At 33.3% G+C, this 25,088-nt stretch overlaps 1 protein-coding gene across 1 annotated transcript; it reads left to right on the forward strand.

Annotated features, from left to right (window-relative positions):
* On the forward strand, nucleotides 1-24,539 carry LOC130047432 (uncharacterized). The gene is made up of 6 exons (XM_056142455.1): nucleotides 1-57; nucleotides 2,111-2,138; nucleotides 4,880-4,944; nucleotides 5,083-5,101; nucleotides 21,331-21,407; nucleotides 23,315-24,539. Exons 1-6 carry the CDS (start codon nucleotides 27-29, stop codon nucleotides 23,398-23,400), a joined length of 306 nt encoding a protein of 101 aa, XP_055998430.1. The 5' UTR covers nucleotides 1-26; the 3' UTR covers nucleotides 23,401-24,539.
* Nucleotides 24,540-25,088: the final 549 nt, after the last annotated feature.

Raw genomic sequence — 25,088 nt, forward strand, 5'->3', positions numbered from 1 at the left:
ACAAAAGTGTAAAAGTAAACGATTTAATGAAAGAGGAATCCAGTACCCCGATGACAGGTAAGCGGAATTTATACATAATATTTCTATCTTTCGCTTCCGGAATTACACTGTACCTTTCCATTCACCAGGAGTAACGATAGATGATATGAAATACAAAAAAAACCCTATAATTTTTGTGACTAAAAAGGCGAAAATAACAGTGATCAATCTCATAACTCCAATAAGGAATACAAAATTAAGAGTTGGGCAAATACAAACTCTTGGAGTTGTGAATCATTTTTCAAAGATATGTTTATGTACTTGTATATTTTCTGTGCGCATGAGTAGCTTTTTCGAAAACAAAATCTTGGTCGATAGATAACACGGGAAATGTTTGATTGGGGTTTAATTTGCTACAAAGCTTAGCTCTGCATCTGATCTATTAAACTGATATTGACTTTACCAAATAGAAGTAAGGGTTTCGATCTGTGTAGAGTTATCTCTCTGATAAAATTCTCTAATATTAAATCATACCCACATTTTCAATAGATGCATGGGAAATGTTTGATTTTGCTACAAAACTTAGATGCAAGGTGAAGATAACGAACAGTGATGAATTTCATAACTCCTATAGAGGTGAAGATAACAAATAGGGATCAATCTCATAACTCCTGTAAGCAATAAAAAGTAGATAGTTGGGCACACACGGACCCCTGGACACAGCAGAGGTGGGATCAGGTGCCTAGCATCTAATCTATTAAACTGATATTGATTTTACCAAGAAGTAAGGTTTTTGGTTTGTGCAGAGTTTGTTTTAAAGGCATATATATAATTTATATAAAAGCACAAAATATATCTCAAATATTTGTTACAAGCATTTTTCAAGTCATAGAAATATCATATACAACAGTAGAACAACATAGGAATTACTTAAGGAATGATGTATATTAAACAATGTAGTCGTAACCTGACCGTATAGTGTTATAATGATAAATATTTAAGGATAGTGGTTTGCGCAGAGTTGTCTCTCTGATCAATTTCTTTACTATTAAAACATACCCATATTTTCAATACATATATTGTTCCTCTTATGGTGTCACTATGCGCTTTGAAATTGAACATACAATTCATAAGATGGTATGTAAAGGTTCAAAAACAAATTCACGAGGAACAATCGGACCGAATTCTGGTACGAAAGGCGAAGATAACGAACATTTATCAATCTCTTAACTGCTATAAGCAATACAAAACAGAGAGTTTGGGCAAACACAGATTTATGGATATACCAGAGGTGGGATCAGGTGCCTAGAGAAGTAAGCATCCCCTGTAGACCGGTCACACCCGCCGTGAGCCCTATATCTTAATCAGGTAAACGGAGCTATCCGTACTCAAAGTTAGTGTACCAAGAACGGCCTAACAATCGGCATGAAACAAGTCAGACATCATTTGACCCAATGATAGGTTGTATTTGCAAACTTTATTATTATAACGACCATGGCATTTGCGAAATATTTAGTATACAGTGTCTTCCAAGACTTCCCAGACTGGTATTTATGTAAGTTTGTACCAATACCAAATTCAAGGAAGGATATTAGGACAAAACATCGGAAATATTTTGGAAGATTCGATGAATCAAAATTGACACAAAACACTAAATAAACAAGACGGCAAGTTATCTCAAACAGCCATTTCCTTTCACACTCCCAAATGTACTTCTACCAGACGGAGTTCATTGGAAGGGAATAGGAAATGTATTCAACTAGTAATACCATGCATATTTGCGTGGAATCTTCGTTAACCATGTTTTTACAGTCAGCAGAGTAATGTACAGTATTTTCTAGGGAAAGATAACTTTCGCAGTGATAAAAATTCAGTATCAAATTCATTATGTTCAATATCGGATAGTCTAGATAAGTGTAAATAGTAGAGACAAATTTGTTAAGCCATATTATACACAATATTGTTCTTATTAATATATAAGTAGTTCAATTATATTACAATATAATGTATATTGCTTATGTCCGTTCTTCCATTGAGTAGGACATAGCCACACTCAGGAGCCTATTGTTTTCCACATGTATTTCACTAAACGTTTTTTACTGTAAAATGCAGTTCTTGTTTATATTTTCAGAGCATACTGTGCATCAACACGGAGAAAGGTAAGTGATAATAGGAAGAAAGAGTATTGTCCATTTGAAATTTATGGGGACTTTGTTCCACATTTTCTTATTCGTGATCGCCTAAGAGAGATTTTCTGAGTTCTCTTTTTACATCGTCAATCTGTCGTCTGTAAACCTGTCACATTTTCGACGTCTTAGAACATCATACAGCGGACTAATGTCAAACAAGCTTGGTACAAAGAAAACTTGGATGAGGAAGAATCGAGTTTGTTTGAACAAGGGCGGTGTCCTTTCGAAGGGAACATAAATAAGGAAGATGAATACGAAATAATGAACATGGGTCGAATTTCTTAACGAATCATTCAACTATAGAACTTAACTTACTTGAAGGTATCCTTATACAATTTAGATTGTATCATAAATCAATATTTAACTGTGATTCTAATTTGATCTTTGTATTGACTCTGATCTAGCGTATAAATACTCTGAACTTGAAATACAAAATATGCTGGAGTTCCTCATTAACAATATTTTGGTGGTCTTTGGTCATCAGGTCTTCCAACAGTCTGTTGGAATCCCATTGGTGCGAATTGTGCTTCTTTGTTAGCTGACATGTTTCTATATTCATATGAAGAAGAATGTATTCAAAAACGTCTACGTGAAAAGAAAAAATATCTTGCTGTGGCCTTCAATTCGACATTTAGATATATCAACGACGTTTCGTCTATTAACAATAATAAATTTCATTCATATGTCGATTCGATGTATCCATGTGAACTCGTAGTAAAAGACACCACAGAGTCGTCCACTTCTGCTTCATACTTAGATATTTCATTGAAAATATACATTAACGGCAAACTGACAACTCAACTGTTTGACAAACGGGATAATTTCAGTTCTACATCGTCAACTTCCCATATTTATGTAGCAATATTCCATTATCACCTGCATATGATGTTCATATCTCTCAACTGATTTGATAAGTAAGAGTAGGCTACTGACAGAGAAGTTGATGGTACAGGGGTTTTAACAGTCTCCATTGACGTCAGCATTTTGCAAATTTTATGGTCGTTATAACGATCTAGTTCGTCAATACAACCTATCATTGGGTCAAATGCTGTCCGACGTTTTTCATACAGATTGTTAGGCCGTTCTTGGCACCTATTTTGACTACGGATAACTCCGTTTACCTTATCAGGATATAGGACTCACGGCGGATGTGACCGGTCGACAGGAGATGCTTACTTTTGCTAGACACCTGATCCCACCTGTGGTGTATTCAGGGGTCCATGTGTGTCCAACTATCTATTTTGTATTGCTTATAGGAGTTATGATATTGATCACTGTTCGTTATCTTCACTTTTCATTGACATGTTTCTCTATTTGTCAATTTGCAGTTCTTTTATGTTTTAAATTGTTTATTGATTTTGTTCCATTAGATTAAACCAGCTTTAGTTTAAAAACTTTAAAAATAGAACTTCAACCCAAATCGGTGCATTTACGACAAAGATGTATGACGAATGAAACTAAACTTGCTTATGCCTGGTTCATTCTGTTGTGCAACACGTTACGAACACGATTGACCATGATCGCAGAAAAATTCTGGAAGTTCAGGTTTTGATACGAGATGGTGAAAGTTAATATACAATTTGTTGCGCTATGATCCCGTTAGGTCGTAGTAAATACATTTATGTTGTCACGATGTGTCACGAACTGAACACCTGTTCAGATACGATCACATGCATTATAATAAGATTGCCCCAATCAAGTTCACGATTGAACCTCGATCTTATACAATCATCACGATCGGGAGTTCTGATTTGGGAGGATACTATACAGTAATGTGCGTTCAGATACGTTCGTATTCATTACGATATCTTAATCATTAACCGATGCGCTATATTGCGATAGGATACAATTATGATCGCGATGTCTTTCACGATCAGGATCGAAGATGACCAATGTTTGACTTACGATTGTACCTCGATGGGTAGAGATACAGCCCGTGACCATTGACTTCATTTTCTAACATCTAGAAAGTGAACAAAACAACCCACAATTACTAAAAATGGTGGAAGTTTAGGTTGATAACAACGTGGTATTTGCAACATTACTGTATAAATATATTATGATTATCGTGACAGATCATGGGGCATAACAACGCATCGCAACTAAACGTGGTGTTTACCTTAAAAAAGATTAACTGGTATCATCACGATTTGGGAGCACGATTAGATGCAATATAATGCGGTTTGTTACGATGCAATACGATTTTATGTGGTTATAGTGACTGGAAATTAATTGTGGTGATCGTAGAAAAAAATTTGACAGGCAAAGTATTTTCTTCTATCGACACAATTGTCACGACTGACCTCAAGATCTGATATGATTTGATAGGATCCAAGTCCACGATGAAGACCAGGCTTTCAATCGTGGTGCGAATGGTGATAGTGAGAACATGACATTAAATAGACACAGTTATCATTTATCCTTTGCTTTTAATCCTTTTAAAATTTAGTAAAACGCAGAACAAAACTTTAGAATATTCACCAATTTTACTTTCTTGTAATCTAACTGCGGAACAAATATAATATTTGAATAGGACAGAGCATTTTCACGAGTTTTTTTTTTTTTTTTGGTCTTTTCTAATTAGTTGATAATTACATTAAGATGTGTATGTTTTTAATCAATTTGGATATTCGTCTGAGTGAACTGATATGAATATATGCTTGCATTCATTGCATAGTCTAAAAATCAGAATATTTAACTTTTTTATACAGAGGTATATATGACGACTTAACAGAGACAGATAATGGCAATCAGTACGAGGGTCTCTCCACTAAAGGTTATGTACAGTTCTATTTTTATCACTGGGATTTCTTGAATTGATGATGCATATTTACCTATCGTTGAATGTTGATGCATTTGGTTGAAAATGTCTGTGTTTTAATCAATATTCAAACTTATTCATTATTTTACACAGATCAACAAGAAAGTGAGAGGTAAGGTATACATATATCTCTTTTGATCTCGATCTAACAATAACGTGTCTGTATCATTTTTAAGTCCCCGTATGGCAATCACTGTGTCAGTCTGACAATCTGTACACGTTTTATGAAACAAGTAAATGTATTTGTATATTTTCATAACTTTCTGCTCAATAGGAGAAGTATACCACTGGAGTCAACAAGATTCTAATTCCCAGAAATCAGAACTATTTAATTATAATAAAATCTATATAAACACATTCCACTTTAACTTGATTAATTCCATTTGATCAAAACCCTTGTGTGGTTGTTAAGAAGCTAATTTTAACAACTGTTTGTTAAGAAAACTCAAAATATTACAATGAACACAGCATCTTTGTCCAGAAAGGTCTTAACAATTGATTGTTAAGAAAAGAACTCGATTTGCACAACCTAGTATTTCTTTAACAACTGTTTGTTAAGAGATATGTCTGTCTTAACAAATATTTCTTAAGGAACATATCCTAACAACTATTTGTTAAGTGACATATCTTAACAACTGTTTGTTAAGGGACATGTCTTAACAACTGTTTGTTAAGGGACATGTTTTAACAACTGTTTGTTAAGGGACATGTCTTAACAACTGTTTGTTAAGGGACATGTCTTAACAACTGTTTGTTAAGGGACATGTCTTAACAACTGTTTGTTAAGAGACATGTCTGTCTAAACAAATAGTTGTTAAGGAACATATCCTAACAACCGTTTGTTAAGGGACATGTCTTAACAACTGTTTGTTAAGGGACATGTCATAACAACTGTTTGTTAAGGGATATATCTTAACTACTGATTGTTAAGAAAAGAACTCCAAGAATATATTTAAAGAACATGGTGTTTTTGTACAGAAAAGTCTTAACAACTGATTGTTAGGAAAATTTCAGAATTAGAAAGTCTAAGATTGTCTTTTTAAAGCACATGCCATATGTGTATGTACTGCACTGTCTTAACAGTTGCTTGTTAAGGGGCATTCTAAACACTATTGTATTCACAACTGTTTGGTAAGAAAATCAATTTGATAAGGGAACTGTATCTTCTCTCAATGATCATGATATAAAGAATTTCTATGAACATACACACACACACACACATATATACATGCATTAGGGCATTGGCAAAGGGGCGGCAGTTGCCGCCCCGATAATTTTGAAAAAAAGATTAAAAACAAAAATGCAAAATTTGGAGAGGCGATATCTGCTAATTGGAGTGGTGAGTATAACGGCGATCTGTGGTCAATAGAGCGGCAAAATGCGAAAGCCATTGTTTACACTAGCTGATGAAAATGGGATCTACAATTAAGTGATAAGACAATGCCTTCTTGCAGTAAAAGAACCAATTTAGCAATACTGCTAACACAAACTTTCTGTCAATTCAATGAACAGGATATATAATAAAATACATAATGGTAGAAGACCAATCTCTAAAGCTTACAAAAGTATGAAACAAATAATTACATAGAATATTGAAAGAAGGATGAGGTAGACAGGGAATCCACACATTTCAGAGAAAGTATCGCCACAAAAAAATATTTAAAAAGTGGGGGAGGATGTAAGTAGTATCCATGCTTCAGGTGCCTGCATGTGGATGAATGCTCTGGATTTCTTTCATAATATAATTTCAATTCCTTAGACTAATAATTTTGTCACATGCATCGTCCAATTTTGATTTCATGAAAATATAGTTACAATTTACATTACCAATTTATTTAAGATTTTCAAATATGAAAGGAAAATTACAATAATAATATAAATGTAATGTGTTTATAAGGTATAAAGGAACGTGATATCTTCTGTCCCCTCAAGAATTTTACGTTTTCTCTTTTTATCAATGGTGGGAGAGAGAGAGAGAGAGAGAGAGAGAGAGAGAGAGAGAGAGAGAGAGAGAGAGAGAGAGAGAGAGAAGAATCACATTATCAAAGTTATCAGTTTGACAACAGGCTGATAATTGAATGCATATCAATGTATCAAATCCATCATGAATATTCTTACAGGTTGCATTTTATATATACATGTATGTACGTATCCATCTTGAAGAATCTTAGAACATATAGAGGTCTTTATAAGGTTACTAATTCTTGCAATAATGCAATTATAAAACAGTTTTGAAAACACAGTTGTATTTGGTTTCATGGTATAAATAGTACATAATTTACATATACTTCAGAACTGATCATTCCACACACATACATATTGTAGGTGTGACACAGTTATGTACAGCTTTTACAGATTCCGACACTGGTTTAATTCTAATTGATCAAAACAAGAACTATTACTTTTGTCAATGTGTTTTTACTATATCTGATGCTTTTTTATCAAATAAAGATTTAATATAATTATGTATTTTTACAATTAATATGAATGATCTGTGATTACAGTACAAAACAATCATGATACATGCATGTACTTACATAGTTACAACTTTTTAGGAACTAAGAAATCACATATTAGCCTGTTTACACAGCAACAGCTAAGATGTTCAGATTTCAACATTTGACCTGAAATCTCAGGCACATTGACACAGCCACCAGCTAGCCCACTGTGATTAATTTATGTTATCAATTTGTGTAGAGCTGATTCTAAGGCACAACAACTGCAGGATGATGCTATATTTATAGATTCACAAAGGTGGCTTGATCATTCTAATCTTCACTAGCATATTATTAGATTTTGAGTTCCCAAGGGTACAATTGTATATGTAAAAATGATGTGATTGAATGTCTGAGAAAATGATTACTTACTCTAATTCTAAAGTGGCAAGGACAGCAGTACATGGAAGTCTAGCTTGGATAGAGGGGGAGATAAGGCCATCTTAAGTGTGTGTGATTAAGGGCCCCAGGAGAGGAATGTACATTCTTAAACAATATACATGTATACCAATAATCATTACAGCATTACATTATATCAGATGGACTACTACTGTCACACTTCAAAATGTTGCACTGCAAACATTTAACACAGTTTACAAATATAATAGTGAAGACAAAATCTATAAATTAGCACGATGAAATATACAATAGATATAACTAAAACACTTTACACATCTAAGGACGGTGCTTGAGCTAGGGGCTCTAAGGGCGAAAATCGGCCCCAAATTTACATATTTTTAAAATTCAGTCAATAAACTTGACATTACTCTATTGTTACTCTTGGCCATTTAGTTGTTCTAAGTAGAGGCATATTTCTGGGAAGTCTTGTATCAATGATGTCACATTCACCTGGTATTATGATGTTCTTTCCACAAAAATCATAAAAATCTCATTATTTTCTTAATATATCGATCAAATTAATACTTCCGCATGCATGCACCACAGTAATATTTCTTTTAAATGTGCATTATCACAATATCTCTCAGTAGTCAAAGTTTCGTATTGGAGCACGCCTCTGGACCATAAAAATAAACACCGTTTAGTATGATTGTGTATCAGACCTATGCATTCTTAACATATGTTGTAAAAAAAAGTTGTGATTTAGATACGATTTTATGTTATCATGCCTTATAATGTAAACACTTGGGCATGCTTATATTGATTGATTGATTGTATCTTGTTTAACGTCCCTCTCGAGAATTTTTCACTCATATGGAGACGTCACCAAGACTGGTGAAGGGCTTCAAATCGCGACCAGGATTTGAACCCTGACCTTTCGCTTGCGGGGGCAAACGATCTACCTCTAGACCACCGAGCCGGTTCAGGCATGCTTATAAATGCATGCGGTACAAGAATTAAATTGATTTATGACTAAAATATATTGTTGGATCCGCGCATCCGTTTGTAACATATGGCCCTGTGTAATGTACATGTCAGGTAATGCATGCAGCTGGATTACAAATTCAGATTTTCAACAACAACAAAAAAGGAAAAAAAAGAAAGAAAAGCCAAAAAAGCAATTGGTGATGACGTGATGGATATCTATGTCTGCAACAGTACTCTGTCAGTCGGTGATTTGAGGTTTTACTAACTTTTTTTTAATGATAAAATAATACGTTTATTATGACACAATTACCTATTATAGTAAGATCTCACCTATTAAAAAGTCTTACAAAACTGCATGCATTCAGACAATAAGTTGATAATTTGTAGGCATGTTCATGACACTGGTGAATTCGGGTAAACTAGCTAAGCATGAGATTAAGATATGACACTATATAAATGCACTATAGTATTATAATAACAATGTAAAAATAAGGATTTTTTAGGGGAGGGGGGTCATCAAAAGCCATCTTTTAAAAAAATACATTCATTCTGAAAATATTTTGGGGGTATTAAATGGTAGAAATGAAAATGTTGATCTTTATCTATATGTGTATTGATGAGTGGATTTCAACAGTGAAAAACAAAAAATTCCCTCGCTTTTAAAAACCCTCAGCTCGTACACAGCAAAAACCGAGGCCCTGTATTACAGCAGGTTTGGCACAATAAAAGATCCCTCCCTGCTCAAAGGCTGTAAGCGTCGAGCATAGGCCTAAATTTTGCAGGCCTTCACCGGCAATGGTGATGTCTCCATATGAGTGAAAAATTGTCAAGAAGGATGTTAAACAATATACAATCAATCACTCTGGGAGAAAATTAGGAATAGCCATACCCCTTACGCAAGCGCTAAGACCGCCAAAAATTAAATGGAAAGAAATGAAATAGTTCTATCCGTCACCGGCAAAACATAGCTAGCTCAACGCAGATTGAAAAGATCTATCGTCGCACGGGCGGTAACATTTTTCAGTGCTGTGAATTCCCTTGAAAACATAGGATTGAAATTCCAATTTCTAAGTTGATTTTCAATTTACTGAGTTTTACACTTACTGTATTAATGAATTATAATGTTAAACATTTGGTATCAGGCTGTGACATACTTTCTTTGCATAATATGAATAAAGGGTCTTAAATTAGCTTAAAACTGTGACAGGAGGCAGATAGACAAACCAAGAGTTCTGTGTATAAAATATTTCCCTGAGAAAGTTCAACAACCTCCCAATATTCAAAATGTCAAAAAAAAAATCAAAATTGTCGAGAATCAAATCCCTGCACTGTGCATATCTTCAAGTTATTTACAAATGCCATAGCTTCTAAACTGTGAGAGAATTATAAGGACAAACCATGTCCTTTATTTAATATATTTCCTCAAAATGGAAGTTCAACAACCTGTAATTTTCAAAAAAATTGAAAAAAAAAACCAGAATCCTTGCCACATTCACATCTTCCATACCCATACAAAAACTCTTGTGAAATAAGGTCTTCACTTGAAAACTGGGAGGGAAAATAAAAGATAAATCATGTACTGTACTATCTATGCAATATTTCCTAAAAACTGACTAAATTCAACAACCTGTAATCTTCTCAAAAATTGAAGAAAATCAGAATCTTTGCCACTGTACATGCACATCTTCCATACCCATACAAATACTCTGTAAAATAAGAAGGTCCTCACTTGAAAACTGTGGAAGGAAAAATAAAAGGCAAATCATGTACTCGATCTCTATGCAATATTTCCTCAAAACTGACCGAGTTCATTAACCTGTAATTTTCATAAAAATTAAAGAAAATCAAAATCCTTGCCACATGCACACCTTCAATACCCATGTAAACACTCTGTAAAATAAGAGGTTCTCACTTGAAAACTGTGGGAGGAATTCGCCGAAGAAATCATGTACTCTCTTTGTAATATTTTCTCAAAACTGATTAAGTTCAACAACCTGTATTTTTCTCAAAAATCAAAGAAAATCAAAATCCTTACCACATGCACATCTTCAATATTCATACAAACATCTTGTAAAACAAGATGGTTCTCACTTGAAAATTGTGGGAGGAGTTTGCCGGACAAATTACGTACCTTCCATAGAACAATAATTTTCAAATAAAGGCGCACAACTCCTGCAAGAGAGGTTGAAATGTTCAAAATTGCAAATGATCTAGAATGACCCACAAAGAAGCTAATAGCAAGTTTCAGCATGACATGTGACAGGGAAATGAAATTAGAAAGTTATACAGAAAACCCCAAACAGACGGACGTACATACCATGCTGTACTATAATACGTCCCTTCTAAAGATGAACATATAAAAATGTTCCAAAAAAGCACATATTGTTGGCCTCACTACAGGGGGCACCATTGCAAGGGACAATGCCTGTTAACAGTTAGTCTGGCAATATGTTATTGTACCAGACCATTGGTCTTGTACTCCCAGTAACCATGACAGCTTACATTTGTAAAACTTGCAAACTTGTAATACATGTGAAAATGAAATGAGATGAAACTCTTCCATTGTTCAAAATCATTTTAGTAATTTGGATAAAAAAAAAAATTTAATTTTTGTTTTTAATTACAACACCAGGATTTTCTAAGGTGCCTGAACTTAAAATTGGGGGATTTCATTTTGCATTTCAGTAATTTTGTGAATCAAATTATATCATTTTAGACTTAACATTTCTTTATGAATAGCATTACAGTGATATCAACATTTTTGATATTGCTAAACTTTATGTCATGGCTTTTTCTAATTAAAAGGAGTTCTGAGATTTATTTTCTGTTAATTTGATGTGTTCACACGTTACTTCACAGGATGCACAAATGCATCAATTCATGTTTTATCATATATTTTAGTTTAGTGAAAACCTACTGTTAAGGTCTTGCTAAACACTTACAGTAGCACTAAGGCCAATTCAACTTAATTAGTAGATTATCATGCAGGGTCACCAAAAAGAATATGGGGCGGGTGGGAGGATTTTATTTGTTTTATATTTCTTGAGAAAAATATTAAAGACAAATGATTTTTTTTCAACAGAAGTGCATTATTTAATACCAGATGGATATCAATCTATGCTATTTTCACAGACGAATTCCAGGTTAAGCTTTAATTTCAAACAGAAATATACCAAACTTCTTTAAGATTTACGCCTGTAAGAACGCGAAAAATTAAGAAAACCATATGGATCTATTTTCTTCACGTTGCTATACCGGAAATGTAAACAAGACGTGTAAATACCCGAGTCGGACATGAACATTTTCCGTAAATCGCAAGTTTCGCAAAATAATAAAAATTGGGGCGGGCCAATTTTTGAGAGGCGGGCGGGGATGATAATCTATCAATTAAGTTGAATTGGCCTAATCATAATTTTTTTTTGACAACCAGAATGATGTCCTGAAAGTTTAATTTCTCTTACCTACCAAAAGTTTTAAATGTTTTTCTTACAATAGACACGCATGTTACTGTAACACAGTATAACACTGTATGGTGAAACAAACCATAATATAAGACACTGACTAATTTTGCAGGAAAATAATCAATCTATCTCTGTAGTGTATCACAATATGTATACCTGTAACTCATTAACTGAAATTGATATTTTATTCAGTATTAGCTCTTTGACTCTCCCAAAACTCTATTAACCTTTCAATACTTCTATAATTGAGTCACTCCTATTTCATGTTTCCCAGGTTTAGCAGATAAAAGTTTATTGGGACACTTGTCCTCTGACTTTGTTACATTATGTAGTCATGCTGTAATGCATGCCACCTGTGTTGTCTCTGAAGTTAAGGATATTTGCAATTCTGGTAACACACTTTGATGATTTGGAGCTCACTTCATTAGAGGATCCCATGAGACAAATAAAGTCAGTCATACAGAAGTGAGCTGATAGATGGACATGCAGACTAACGCCTAACCATGCTATTATACCCCACCATGGGATTTATAGTAATCTCAGTTTATTCAGCAAAAAGAAGAAAATGTGAAAATCTTTCATACATTAATTGAAGTTTATATATCCTGGAAAAAGTACAAAGTAAATGTTTATACTGAAAACCCAGTTAGCACACTATTTCCCCCTCCCCCTTATATCTTTAAAAGAAATTCTAACATCAGCTGACCAATAGTATTATACACTGCTTTTAAAAAATTGTCAGACATGAATTATTTCTTTAATTAATAATTAAGATATCTAAATCTAAATTAATGTTCATCATTAGCGCTTCTACCATAATTACCAATCCATTTGTTTAATTTGCTCTATAGTACTGTAGTACATGTTTTGTATGATCAGCAAAGTATGTAATTTCATTAATTTTTATGATTCATAAATAAATAATTTATATAATTTATATATATATATATATATATATATATATATATATATATATATATATATGCTATATATAAATATAATGTATTAACATGTACATATTGCATTATTATAATGATTGTTATATTTGTGTAATAGCTGTGTTTTGCAGCCTTTCAAGCCCCGGTCATTTTGCCTATCAGTTTTTGATAGACTCAGATAACATACATGTGTGGTATAAATTAAGCACATGGGACCAGCTAGTGGTTGCATTATGCCCGGGGTTTGGGGTCAAGTGTTGATTTCAAAACAATTAACTGTTCCTTTGTAAACAGGTGATTATAGGATTTTGTCCTTGCATAGGCTTATCTAAAAAGAATTGTCACAAGGTTACCACTATGTAAGTATCATGGTTTGATTTTACTGTAATCACAATTCATTCAGATAATTTCAAAGTTATAGCTGTCATTGTGTAATCAATATTAAATTGTAATCATCTACTTCATTCATATTCTATAGTACTCTAAATTCGTAAAGAAAAGAAATAGTTACAATATTTTGTTTCACCTAGCTTGTAGGGGTAAAGGTGTCAGAGTTAGAAAAAAAAGATCTTCAAAAGAAATAGGACACAAATCTTGCAGTATTTTGTACATGGAAATATATAAGACGTTTGAATGTTGTGGTGTCAATTAGTTCTGGGAAAACATGCATGAACTGTCATGCAATGTAAAGCACAGCTGGTAACATGATTGCAGGAACTATAACTTGAAACCTCCATGCTCTAATGTTGATTAATGATTTTTATCATGGATAATACATAATTACTGCAACCTGTAAGTAATATTCATGATGAATAAGATCGATGTATTGATAAGCAATAAAAATTCAGCTATCAGTCTATTCTCAGTACCTCGGTGAAGAAAAGAGATTTATAATTAGTCCGATACTGGGGATATGTGCATGTAAGCTGGTCTAACTTGCAGATCATTGTACCTTATTAGAATTAATGACATTTGTAGAATTAAAGTTTTCAATTTGAAAATATTGTTGTACAAATCCTCCACTTGTCATACATATCACCAATTTCTCTGGTGTAGCATACCTCCTTTAGTCTCAATCAATTTATAGGCATCAGATTAAACTGTTTTGTGTTCACTGTTAACTTGGTAAAGGGAACAATAATTAGAATTACAGTTTAGAATATCATTTATAGAATACGTTAAGTTTTACATTTTAAAAGATAAATTTAACGCTCATGAAACTTACTTTATATAAACCTGAATCGGTGAAAGGAGTCTCCAGAAGAATGATAAGGAAATTATTTTGACAAAAGTAAGGATTTTGATTTAATTTGACAGGTACACTATGTGTATGTTGAAATACAAACATGCTCTATAAATTCATTCAGCATTTTAATTTTATGTGTCTTAAAACCCCTACATACCTGTATATTTTGTATATTGAATTACATTCTGTACTTATGATTTGGGACCTGACATATTTGCATTATGTCAAAAATATGCATCTGAATACATATTGTTTAATATCAACAATAAGACAAAATCTATGCTCAATGATCTGCCATGGTGATGATTCATTTCTCAACCTATTCCCAAAAACATTCTAAATGACTTGTGATATTACATTATATTATAACATGAGACATTTATTTCCACCTTAACTATCTCAACTGTAAAGGCTGATGACTTAAAATTCAAAGTTATCATCTAAAACATTTCTTAACAATCAGTTTCTAAACCATGAATGGTGATGGTTGTTTGTTACAAGACAGTAGAATTTACATGTATCTATCTACATATATCTGTAGAATTAACTATATATGATTTAGAAATATATGGAGTTTGCATTGCTGATATTTTTGTAACACATTTAAGCCCTTGAAGTGGAGCTCCTTATCATCCAGTTGATAAGAAATTAGTAATGAATTGCTCTTTACAAAGCAGAAATAAAACACCATAAAATACCATGTTCTTTAAATACACTCTTGGAGTTCTTTTCTTAACAAACAGTTGTTAAGACATGTCCCTTAACAAACAGTTGTTAAGATATGTCCCTTAACAAACAGTTGTTAAGACATGTCCCTTAACAAACAGTTGTTAAGACTTGTCCCTTAACAAACAGTTGTTAAATTAAGACTTGTCCCTTAACAAACAGTTGTTAAGATATGTCCCTTAACAAACAGCTGTTAAAACATGTCCCTTAACAAACAGTTGTTAAAACATGTCCCTTAACAAACAGTTGTTTAAACATGTCCCTTAACAAACAGTTGTTAAGACTTGTCCCTTAACAAACAGTTGTTAAGATATGTCCCTTAACAAACAGTTGTTAAGATATGTCCCTTAACAAACAGTTGTTAAAACATGTCCCTTAACAAACAGTTGTTAAGACTTGTCCCTTAACAAACTGTTGTTAAAACATGTCCCTTAAAAACAGTTGTTAAAACATGTCCCTTAACAAACAGTTGTTAAGACTTGTCCCTAAACAATCAGTTAATTGTTAAAGAAATAAAAGGTTGTGCAAATGGAGTTCTTTAATTTCTTAACAATCAATTGTTAAGACCTTTCTGGACAAAGATGCTCTGTTGATTGTAACATTTTGAGTTTTCTTAACAAACATATGTTAAAAGTAGCTTCTTAACAACCACACAAGGGTTTTGATCAAATGGAATTGATCAAGTTAAAGTGGAATGTGTTTATAGCGCCTTATATAGAACAAATTACTCCAAGGCGAATTTGACTCCTATCTTAGACACTCTGTTTTTTTTTTTTTTTTTTTAGTTCTTACAAGTTTATTGTTATTTCGGATTTCCAATATGTCAGCTTAAAGCTGACATGAATTAATAAATACGTATACCTTTCTCATCTTATCCGCCATATTTCTTTCAGGTAGCCTAATTTACTCTACCCGTATATACCCCAAATGTGATTGTCACACCTGAGTGATTTTTCTAGGTGGACTCGACCAGTGCACATCTCCGATAGTAATATATAGGGAATGAGAAACAAATAAAATAACATTTTAAAACATTATGCTTTGCTCAAAATTACAAAATATTGATTGTATACTAATGCAACATTCTGGAAGTTTAGGTAAGTTAAGACAAAAATGCAAAAAAAAAAAAAAAAAAAAAAAAAAAAGCTTTTCTTGCATACTTGTAAGTGCATGCAAGTATTTGCATTTTCTAATAAAATAAATGCGGATAAATCATTTGCCAATTACATACTGATAGAATGGAATAGGCAAAGAGCATAACATATATTATTTATATCAATTCTTGCAAAATAAAGGTGCATGCCATATGCATAATATGCAATGCACAAGGTATAATCGCCAAAAAAAGTATCAAATACGGGCGTCTATTCAACAGGTATCGGAGATGTGCACTTACCAAAAATATTAGATTCTCTTTATTCTGATAAATCCACGAAACAAAATGATAAACTCCATTTGTATCTCGTTAGAACTTTACAACACGTTCTCATTCCATTATACAGACTGCGACACACTTCACCCGTGCTAAACAGTGTGTCTTCAATCAGGGGAGATGTCAGAGTCGAAAATTTTTCCTGTATTGAATGCTTGTCTGGTCGAGGTTTTGCAGTTTATAGAAATGGGGAATCTAATATCTGGTTGGATATATTGCGTGCACAATTCAAAATTTCTCGATGATCATATACAACTTGGATATACAAATAAGGGAATAATGATCGAAAATATACATCTGTGTGCAAATGCGTGTATTACATTTGCAATCCATAATAAACAGTTCATTACACAAAGACACATATGAAAGGAAATTTATAAACGAAAATATAGTTTTGTTGTCTCTTTTGGAACCACATAATTATTTACGGTCTCTGTATGTCCATATTCATTGAGAGAGAGAGAGAGAGAGAGAGAGAGAGAGAGAGAGAGAGAGAGAGAGAGAGAGAGAGAGCGACCGTTCTACTTCGATTTATAATATATCATTTCACAGAAGGAAAGAAAATTGATCACTTATATAAATGTAAGCTTTCAAGCATTAAAAATTTCCAGCTATTTAAAAATTTGTGATTGACAATATGTTGGAAACTTACAGGAGTTGATGCTTATAATTGAATTCATTACAAATTTAAAAACAAAATGTTAGTTTGAACTGTGCATGTAGAAAATACTGACTTTGTATGTTAGAATAACGGGAAAAAAGTAAATTGTCAAAAAAAGTGGGGAAAGCAGACCAGCCTTCCTGCCCACCCCAACCCCCTGTTTTCGTGCCTGAAACAACATATCAATTCGTGTTGAAAGAAATGTGCATATCTACATTTCATTAAATTCCAAAGGAGCTCGAATTTATGTGTTCCCCTATTAATTATTTTGTATGCAAGATTCGTTCCCGAATTTAGAATCATGCTTTCAGTCAGAGCAGAAATGAATTCATGTTGAAGTATATCTAGTTTGAATGTAAATGTTGAGTTCCTTCTTTTAATTTCATCAGACTCATTAGAAACCCCTCTCCCAAACTATGCAGCTTTGTTTTTAACGATATCTAAATCGGTATAAATGAATCCGGATATAAATTATATAATGTTTTTTCGTGATCATATAGATACTGATACTGATAATGAAAAAAGAAAATGTTTATACTCTTGCCTTCTGCATATCCTATTAATGCATTACACTATATTGACATTGTATCATATCAAAAAAAAGCTCAACACGAATTTTACTGACTTATGCATACTAACATCTTATCGAATACATTTGAATTTGAAATTTCTACGTACAGCGGTATGGCCATTGCGCCAGATCTACGAAATGAAAATATTTATGAATAAATTACACTCAGGCCTCAAAGTAATCATTATGGCATGTTACAGAAACGTTAAAACACACAAATGCTATAGTCCTGCAATGCATGCATGCGATTTTTCTGAATACATGTATTTATGTATTCATGAATGAAGTTCCTACGCTTGAAAATATCTTGGTCTTTATGCATTTTGTTTTGTGATTTTGGTTTACCGTTCCTTACACTGTGTAAATGAAGGACAACTTGGTAAAGGGTGCAATTCTACATGCACCATACAATTAGTATACATGCATGTGTTGCAAAACAAAATGTACATGTAATAACCAGACATGTATCGTCATTTTTCATGGGGGGGGGGGGGGGGGGGGGGGGGCACAACAGGGGAAAAAATGGAAAATTGGATTCTTCAAAATTTCTTGCCATTCAAAATAATAATTAAAAAAGATGCACGAAAACAGCAATAAAATAAAACAAAACACCCAAACAAACCAAGATGTTTTGTCCGATGTTCAAAGTCCTAATGTGGGGTGAAGGGTTAAAGAGTCTTTTACTTTGACTACCTCAATAATTTCCCCTACACTTCATTTTCTTCAATCGTTGGGGGTCGGATGGGGTGGTTAGAGTCCTCTACTATGAGTGCCTCATATCTTAATTTTCTTAATTGGTGGTAATGTGTGTCTTCTACTATTATATCAGAACTTTCAAGCTGGGGTAAGTGGGGGAGGGGTTGTCACTCAATGTATCTTTAATTTCCATTACAAACTAACAAAAAATGGATATTGTTATTAAAGGTGGGTGACAGACACTCTTGTCCTCTCCCCTTGATGTTTGATAACGACGCATAATATGATAAACTCGATTATTACATTTTGCATTAGTACAATTTGCGTCGAGTTAGACGCAGAATGTAATAACGCAAAATGGCATAGATATATAAGATCTATTGAGCGCCAAATTAGCATAAAATGAAGTAATTGAAAATAACATTATTTAAAAATATGTTTAATTTTTAATTAATACGTGCTTTAAATGAATCAAATAAATCTGCATTATCAATTAATGAGAGCAATATTGAGTTACTAGTACTGTTCTCTTTTTATTGAATTAACGATATCATTTGTCTTAATAAGAGCACGATTATTACAAGATCATCGGTTCTCTCTCTCTCTCTCTCTCTCTCTCTCTCTCTCTCTCTCTCTCTCTCTCTCTCTCTCTCGTCGTTATCTCTCTCGTTGTTCTCTCTCTCTCTCTCTCTCTCTCTCTCTCTCTCTCTCTCTCTCTCTCTCTCTCTCTCTCATCCCATACACTCGTACAGTGTTGTATATGCAAATTTATGTTCTAAACGATTTCCTGATTTATATATCTGCAATACTCTGACCAGTAAATCATATGGTATAAGGATTCATGCACAAATACAGGGTAAATATTATACTCTGATACTTCCCCTGATTGAAGATAGCTGATCGGCACGGGCTAAGTGTGTCGCAGTCTGTACAATGGACAATGTTGTTTACTGTTGGAATGCAAATGGAGTTTATCGTTTTGTTTCATGGATTATGCAAATAAAGGGAGTTTTACTACTACTTAGAGTATTTTCGACAAGTGTACACGTACATCTGCGATCCTTTACAGATATTACGAGTAGGCCCAGGTAAATAGTCGTCCGCATTCGATGCGTTTACATGGCGAGCATACATGCCATTTTTATAAGTACAGTAGTATTTATGTCTTTCCCTTTTACTTGAAGTAATTGTGAATGGTATAGATTGTATACTCTTTGCTTATTCCATTTTATCAATAAATAAAAGATGAAATATTTCTCCGCATTTTTGTATAGTTTTGACATATTTACTGCAAATGTAGGCACGTTCACGAAAAGAAAAGGCATTCTATATATATTTATCCAAATATATATATTTAGAATGATTTACTACTGTACGATATGTTTATTATAATTTTGAGCACTGCTTGGTGTTCCAAAACGTGATTTCATTTCTTCTTGATGTCCTATAAATTGGTATCGGAGATGTACGTGTTACCTGTCGAAGTTACCCGCACAGGTAAATCGAAGACACTGATGTGAAGCGAAGCGAAGCAAAGCTCGTCCCCTTATATACCATGCGAACCCCGATACATATAACAATAGAAATTCCAACTAATATGGCGGATTAGCAAAGAAATATGGCGGACATATAGAATTATACTATATTTATTAATTCATGTCAGCTTTAAGCATCACTAAAGATACATTATTTGTCGAAATGCGCACCTGCTGCATCAAATCTGTACCCTATAAGTTTTACATTACGACCCCTTGGTCGAAGGCTTTGTTAGTGGACTGTTAGTCCCAGAGGGTATATACAGCCCAGTAGCTAAGTACTTCGTTACTAGCTTGAAAATACGAATGTATATTTAATTGCTGTGATAATATTTATAAATTTATTTCAAAATTAAGGATTATCTCCCTCGTGCATAGCTCTGATTCTTAGACAAATTTGACTCCAGTCTTTAATACTCTGTTTTTACAAGTTTATTGTTATTTCGGATTTCCAATATTTCAGCTTGAGCATCCCTGAAGAGACATCATTTGTCGAAATGCGCATCTGCTGTATCAAAATTAGTACCGAATAGGTTTTACATTAGTATAAAGAGAAATAAAACATTAAACACATTTAAATGAAATTAAATGGGATAATATTTTGTATCTGTAAAAGTACCAAAATAAAACACAATGATTAAGATCCATAGCCAAAGTTTTTTTTCTATTTTCCAAGGAGACCTTCAATCAATTGCTTTCATATTCAGCTTGGCAATTGTCATAGGAAGACACGCATATATTTGAGTAAACAACCAAATGTCACTATGCAAAAATGGCTGACATTATATAAAATTGCTTCATTTGTATTTGGTGCACGGTAGGTGATGGTCAGATAAAAACAGCTTTACCATTTGTGCCATCAGATCAAATGTGAAGATCAGAACAGTACATTATTTCAAATGAGCTGATGATGGGGCCCTGTTTGACTTTGTCAGTTCTCTGGCTTGCAATGTTATCGTTAATATTTACAATAATGTGTTATCTTAAGCAAACGTTTGAGGTCAAAGGATAAAGGTCACAGGGAGAAATTGATTTCAAGATAACAGGATATCCTTAATCCATTACTTTATGTTTAGTACAAGGTAGATAATCGTGGGGAAACAGCTGTAAAATCTGGGTCTTTAGGTCAGAACAAGATCATCATAAAAACAGCACATTATCAAAATGAGATTATGGCGGGCCTTGTTTGACTTTGTCTATTTTCTATTTAACAATGTGATAATTGTCATCATCTTCAACCATGTATTATTGTAGGCAAACTTACGAGAGCATTCAAGGATCCAGTGGTGAAAATAAATATGAGAAACTTTCAACGGTTTCTAAAAAAGAAGGTACATACATGTTAAGTCATGTTATTATTATAGTTTATATCATTATTACTTGGAACACATAGTTTAGGTCGCTTATAAACTTTAGTTACTGATCATAAATCAAACGATCATAGTTATCGATGTAATATATTCAAGGGGTTATCATAGTGAATCAAATTTTATGTAATTGACATTATGTTGGATTTAGGAATAGAGCAATGCCATTGAGCAGTATAATATTCCCCAAAGTCATCTAATCAACTTCAAAGAAGCTTGCTATATTAATCTATATAGAGTATTCAATTTTCATCAAATGAAGGATCCAGTTTCTTTTCAATTTATATCAATGTTAGTACAACAGAGTTATGTAAAACATGTCTTCAGGATTGCGTGGAAAAACGTTTTTAAAAACATACAACAAATTGAAATTCAAATCATGACTCCTAAAATGGAGTCAAGTTCTACTTCATTATTCCTCTGAATCCCATTTATAACATATGACAGATATACAAGTAATGCAATTTGAATTCAGAGGATGAAAGTAAGATTTAGTATATAAGCCTAAAAATCCCGGAGGAGAGACTAAATAAAGTATCTTTATGATAATTTTTTGGGCTTTCTTTTTGAATGACTTGGGATCTGGTTTTGACATGAGATCGGAGATTTCTCTAAAAGTACATTAGTCTAAATTTTGTTTAAAAGTACTGTTATTGTCAGCGCAACTCATTTGAGCCACCTCTACATAATTTCAGAAAACTTAAATACTAAGGTTTTATTGTGTACGGTATATTTTCATATTTACGGGAAATTCCCATTTGAATGTGTGTTGTTGTTTTTTTTTGGGGGGGTCTCTGTCATTTCTGTTTTTGTCAGTGCAACTCCCCTGAAACCGCATAACAGAATTCCAGGAAACTATCTAGCTAATAAGGACATACTGTGTAAATGTGCATATTCGTAGATAATTCTGATCCGATCTTTTGCTGGGAGTTATGCGCCTTCTGACCCTAGAAGTCTAGAATTAAAAACACTGCTACTGAAATAATTTACCAATGCAACTAGTCTGAAACCGCTGAGAAGAATTTCGTGTAATTTTGTATGCAATTTGGGCACAGTGTGTAGATGTGCATATTCTTTGAATTTTTTCTGGGATTTTCTAGACCATTCACTCTTTTATTGATGAAGTAATTGGACTGAAATCTTTGTGCAGTTGGACTCATATTTAATAAACACCCCCATAATTAAAGTATTATTTACGGTTTACATAATTATGACTACTTGAAAGTCCGAATGTATTGGGATTTTTTAAACTTATCAGCAAGGCCACAATATAAAACATCGATACGTAGATAAATTCGAATTTGTATATTCCTATTTAACCGAATGTTCTCAGTTCTGGTAGAAAAGAAATGTTTAAGACTACCAGTATGTTAGAAAATGCCCTTAGACATATCTGCATTATTAACGTTGCACTTTAAAAAGGTTAATACTTTCTCATACATTTTTCCAGGATTCTACAATATATATAAATAATACTTAGTGTCACTAACAACGTGACATTATCTCCAAATAAACAAATAGCTATCTACTACATTCGCTGACTATCAAGTAATAGATATAAGTTTATGTATGAGCACAAACCAGAGTTTGGTACATCGTAGAAATTAACGTATGGATTACAATATTCAAATACCAACAAAGTATAAACTTTCATTTGTCAAAATGACGATATTCAAACATCTTTAGACAGACTGTTATTGTATAATAGGTGTTTCTGATGAACTACCAATGTTCCATTGTCATGGAATATGGATGAACGAGGTGTATCCGGTCCGGTGATAAACTTTCTTACAATCTGATATTGTATTAAATTATATACAATTCCTTTTATATGCATGCTCATGACAAATATACATACTTTGCTTCAATAGATGATGACGGCAAATACCAGACTTCCCTCAAACCGAAGACGTCAGGACCAGATGATGTGTACCTCAACACCTCATTTCAAAATTAGGAATCTCGAAGGAGGTCTTAAGCGGTAGTTTGAAATAATAACTGCTTGCAGAATTGATCTTGAATGCACCGAAATACTTAACGCACGGACAATACCTATACGCGCTTTAACTTATACATACGCACCTTGTAAACGATTGTAGTTTAAACTTGATACACTGTATGTATGATAATGAGATTTACAAAATATATAACAGAATCGATTCCGTCAGTTCGAGGTCATATTGGTTAATTATCTTAATCATCATTTTGTTAAGAATCGAATTTTACAAGAGCCGTTTAGACAAACGCTGAAGATGATTGATTTCCTTGTTACACTCGTATTTCAGCGAATCTTTTGATATTTGATAAAGTAATATTTCATAAGTTGAAAGACACATTGTATGTTACTAAGCTTTTAAACTGGCAACTCTCGGTACACCACCACCGAGAATAATGGGGCGGGACTTAATTAAATGTCACTGATAAGACTGAGCCATGCATTATTTTTAGAGAGTGCAGTGTTCTATTTTCACACACACAGAAATCCCCTTACACAGCTACAGTGAATAGGGCTATAACAGATAACGTGCAGATGTGTAACAATCCCAACACAAAAATGGTACAATCACATTATAAACAAACCGGACAAAGGAGTGTTTTGATGTAAGATATGATTAGTCTTCAATAGTCACTCATAAGTTTCTTATGTATGTTACTGGTTGTTGTAAATTTGTGAAATCCATGAGGAAAATATTTTTGTTTTGAAGTCGTGTGTTTTGGGTTTTCTGACAGGAATTCCAGTTTGACGTCTAGGGTTAGCAGCATCTTCTAGATATTTTATTGAAGTTGAAGGTCGATCCACATTTTCATTCCAGTCTAAGAGTGACAAATTTATTCTGAGCTGATAGGTATTTTTTCCAAAGACAATTCTTTTGTCATGGTATTGCAAAAGAAAATTGTTAAAAGATTCAACATAGTGAGTGTCCGAACAAAATCGAAATTCCTTTCCTTTCTTGTAAACAGTTAAGGTCTTCAAAAATTTGATCAAAATTTGTTCAGCTTCCTTTTCAGTAATCAAATATTTGGAAGGCTCATATGGACTTAAATCTTCTCGAACTTGTCTGCATCTTGCATTTTCAAAACAAGAGGTGTGGTTTCCTTGATAGTGCTTGACTAAATTCAAAATGCTTTTTTTAGTTTGGTGGTATTCCCTTGGCAATTCTTCATACACCAAAAAACATGGGTTTTTATTGACCCTGCTTTGTCAGACAGCTCTGGATGCCAAGTTTTTCCCATTTCTAATTTTTTGCCTTTTGTAATTTTGTTGGCTTGTTTTGCTAAAATTTTTGTCATATGCCATGTATCCAAAGTATTTTCTGTAGGTTTCCGTTCTTCATTAACAAATTTTGATACGGAATTATTCCTGTCATGTGCGTGGTATTTGATAGGGCAGTCTTGGTCATCAAAGTACTCGTGAACCTTTTTAACACCGATTAGCTCATGTCGCTGTGATGAGGGGTCATCCATTTTACTAATAGTTTGAATACTTAGTACTTTATGTGTTCTGTCTCCCAGGCATACAACATCCGAAAAACGAGCATTTTTCCTCCAACAGTGCCTAGCATCAGTCACAATACCAATGACATCATGTATTTCTTCCTCTGTTTCTACTGTGGCTGCAGTGGCTGCTATTTCTTCCAAAAGTGC

This window comes from Ostrea edulis, chromosome 1 (genome assembly GCF_947568905.1).
Source record: "Ostrea edulis chromosome 1, xbOstEdul1.1, whole genome shotgun sequence".
Classification (NCBI taxonomy): domain Eukaryota; kingdom Metazoa; phylum Mollusca; class Bivalvia; order Ostreida; family Ostreidae; genus Ostrea; species Ostrea edulis.

Bases quoted from the DNA above. Each gene is read 5' to 3' on its own strand.
- LOC130047432 (XM_056142455.1), top strand. From the start codon at position 27: ATGAAAGAGGAATCCAGTACCCCGATGACAG. The intron at 58-2,110 runs GTAAGCGGAATT...TTATATTTTCAG, and splicing joins ATCCAGTACCCCGATGACAG to AGCATACTGTGCATCAACAC. The intron at 21,408-23,314 runs GTACATACATGT...TTGCTTCAATAG, and splicing joins AACGGTTTCTAAAAAAGAAG to ATGATGACGGCAAATACCAG.